The sequence below is a fragment of the Electrona antarctica genome, assembly GCF_951216825.1.
Source record: "Electrona antarctica genome assembly, contig: scaffold_51, whole genome shotgun sequence".
Taxonomy (NCBI): Eukaryota; Metazoa; Chordata; class Actinopteri; order Myctophiformes; family Myctophidae; genus Electrona; species Electrona antarctica.
Genome location: NW_027637067.1, coordinates 771,000 through 773,499, shown reverse-complemented (window position 1 = coordinate 773,499; position 2,500 = coordinate 771,000). Strand labels below are relative to the sequence as shown.

Sequence of the window (2,500 nt, the reverse complement as noted above, 5' to 3'; positions counted from 1 at the left end):
GCTGGGTGATCTTGCGGCTTGTTGTTGATGTTTCCTGCTCGGTGGATCTAAATCTACACCAACCAATCAGAGGACAGACAGCTGGTGGATCACTTTATCAGCTTTGATTAGAATCACAGCGTTTCATTTGATCTGACATTAATGTTTATAATTTAACATTTATTCAGATCTACCGCTGTCTGTCTGTCTGTCTCTGATCTGACATCTACCGCTGCAATCTGGAAGACAAGACAAACCAAGGTCTGTCTGTCTGTCTGTCTGTCTTCATGGAGGATATCAGTGTAAACATTGTGGAGGTTGTTCCGGAGGTTTAGGGAGGATGTCAGAACATTTCATCCCAGCCACGGTGTCTCCTCCTCGGATACAATGCAGCTGCATCCTCCCTCCTCCTAACGACCCCCATGTTGTTTATTATGACTTTAAATCAGCTGTGTGTTCAGTAACAGTGTTAAATAGCTCTATATTGTGACAGTAATCATTGCTATAGAGTGTGTTCAGTAACAGTGTTAAATAGCTCTATATTGTGACAGTAATCATTGCTATAGTGTGTTCAGTAACAGTGTTAAATAGCTCTATATTGTGACAGTAATCATTGCTATAGAGTGTGTGTTCAGTAACCGTGTTAAATAGCTCTATATTGTGACACTAATCATTGCTATAGAGTGTTTGTGTTAAATAACTTTCCGTTTTAATATTTTGGAATGTTTGTGTTTCCAGGGGGCGGGGCTTATCTAACTGACGACAGGTGAGCTGTCAATCACCACGAGCCACGCCCACCCTAATCCTGAGCTGATCCACTCCAGGCTTTTACTCTGAAATGACCTGATCCACTCCAGGCTTTTATTCTGAAATGACCTGATCCACTCCAGGCTTTTACTCTGAAATTACCTGATCCACTCCAGGCTTTTACTCTGAAATGACCTGATCCACTCCAGGCTTTTATTCTGAAATTACCTGATCCACTCCAGACGTTTACTCTGAAATTACCTGATCCACTCCAGCCTTTTATTCTGAAATGACCGGATCCACTCCAGGCTTTTACTCTGAAATTACCTGATCCACTCCAGGCTTTTACTCTGAAATGACCTGATCCACTCCAGGCTTTTACTCTGAAATGACCTGATCCACTCCAGGCTTTTACTCTGAAATTACCTGATCCACTCCAGGCTTTTATTCTGAAATTACCTGATCCACTCCAGACTTTTACTCTGAAATGACCTGATCCACTCCAAGCTTTTATTCTGAAATAACCTGATCCACTCCAGGCTTTTACTCTGAAATGACCTGATCCACTCCAGACTTTTACTCTGAAATGACCTAATCCACTCCAGGCTTTTACTCTGAAATGACCTGATCCACTCCAGGCTTTTACTCTGAAATGACCTGATCCACTCCAGACTTTTATTCTGAAATGACCTGATCCGCCCCGACAACTTTTACTTTGGAATGCAGTAATTAAGGTGTGGTTGAGCCAATGGGGGCCAAGCAGACCAAAGAGCCTAGCGGTTCGGGCTCCGGTTGGAGTCCGTCCCACGGCTGGAAGAGAGCGTCGCGAAGCGGAGAAAACCGAGACATCCTGGCTTCCTGGTTGAAGTCTGGAGCTCCGCCTCCTCCCTACCAGCGACGAATCAGCATGATCCAGGAAATGATGCTGATGGCCAAACAAGGCAAGCACGACGAGGCCACGGAGATGTTGAAGACCCTGAGACAGGTATGCCCTAATATGGTCATTACACACACAGACAGGTAACGAATATGGACATTACACACACAGACAGGTACGCCCTAATATGGTCATTACACACACAGACAGGTAACTAATATGGTCATTACACACACAGACAGGTACGCCCTAATATGGTCATTACACACACAGACAGGTAACTAATATGGATATTACACACACAGACAGGTACGCCAAATATGGACATTACACACACAGACAGGTACGCCAAATATGGACATTACACACACATACAGGTACGCCAAATATGGTCATTACACACACAGACAGGTACGCCAAATATGGTCATTACACACAGACAGGTATGTCCAAAAATGGTCATTGTGACTGACAGGTGTCAATCATTGTGACTGACAGGTGTCAGTGTTCAAATGAGACCCATGTCACACATTGTGACTGACAGCTGTCAGTCATTGCGACTGACAGATATATAACATCATCTGTAGATTTTGAATATATGCAAATGATATGCAAATCAATCATATGCAAACTGTCCAAACACTCATCGTAGAGATTGTGTGTGTGTGTGTGTGTGTGTGTGCCTGTAAGCTTTTGATTGATTGATTGATTGATTGATTGATTCAATATTTTATTAACACAATCCCCGCCAAAGAACGTAGCCTGCGTTATTTGTCGGAAAGCGACGCTGCCAAAATACGTATCTAGGTTTATGCAGTTGTGTAAACGTGTTTGATCCGATCTGGTGGAAAGGCTACGAACATTAGCATCGGATGGCTAACTGTTGTTAGCTTAGAC

The 2,500-nt window shown here is 43.4% G+C and overlaps 1 protein-coding gene across 1 annotated transcript in view; it reads left to right on the top strand.

Annotated features, from left to right (window-relative positions):
- The first annotated feature begins 1,405 nt into the window (after positions 1-1,405).
- The window catches only part of lrrc75a (leucine rich repeat containing 75A), an 18,584-nt gene continuing 17,489 nt past the window's right edge, over positions 1,406-2,500 (top strand). The window contains exon 1 of the mRNA XM_079532024.1: positions 1,406-1,711. Within this exon, the coding sequence (XP_079388150.1) occupies positions 1,475-1,711 (237 nt within the window). The 5' untranslated portion in view covers positions 1,406-1,474. The remainder of the gene's footprint in view (positions 1,712-2,500) is intronic.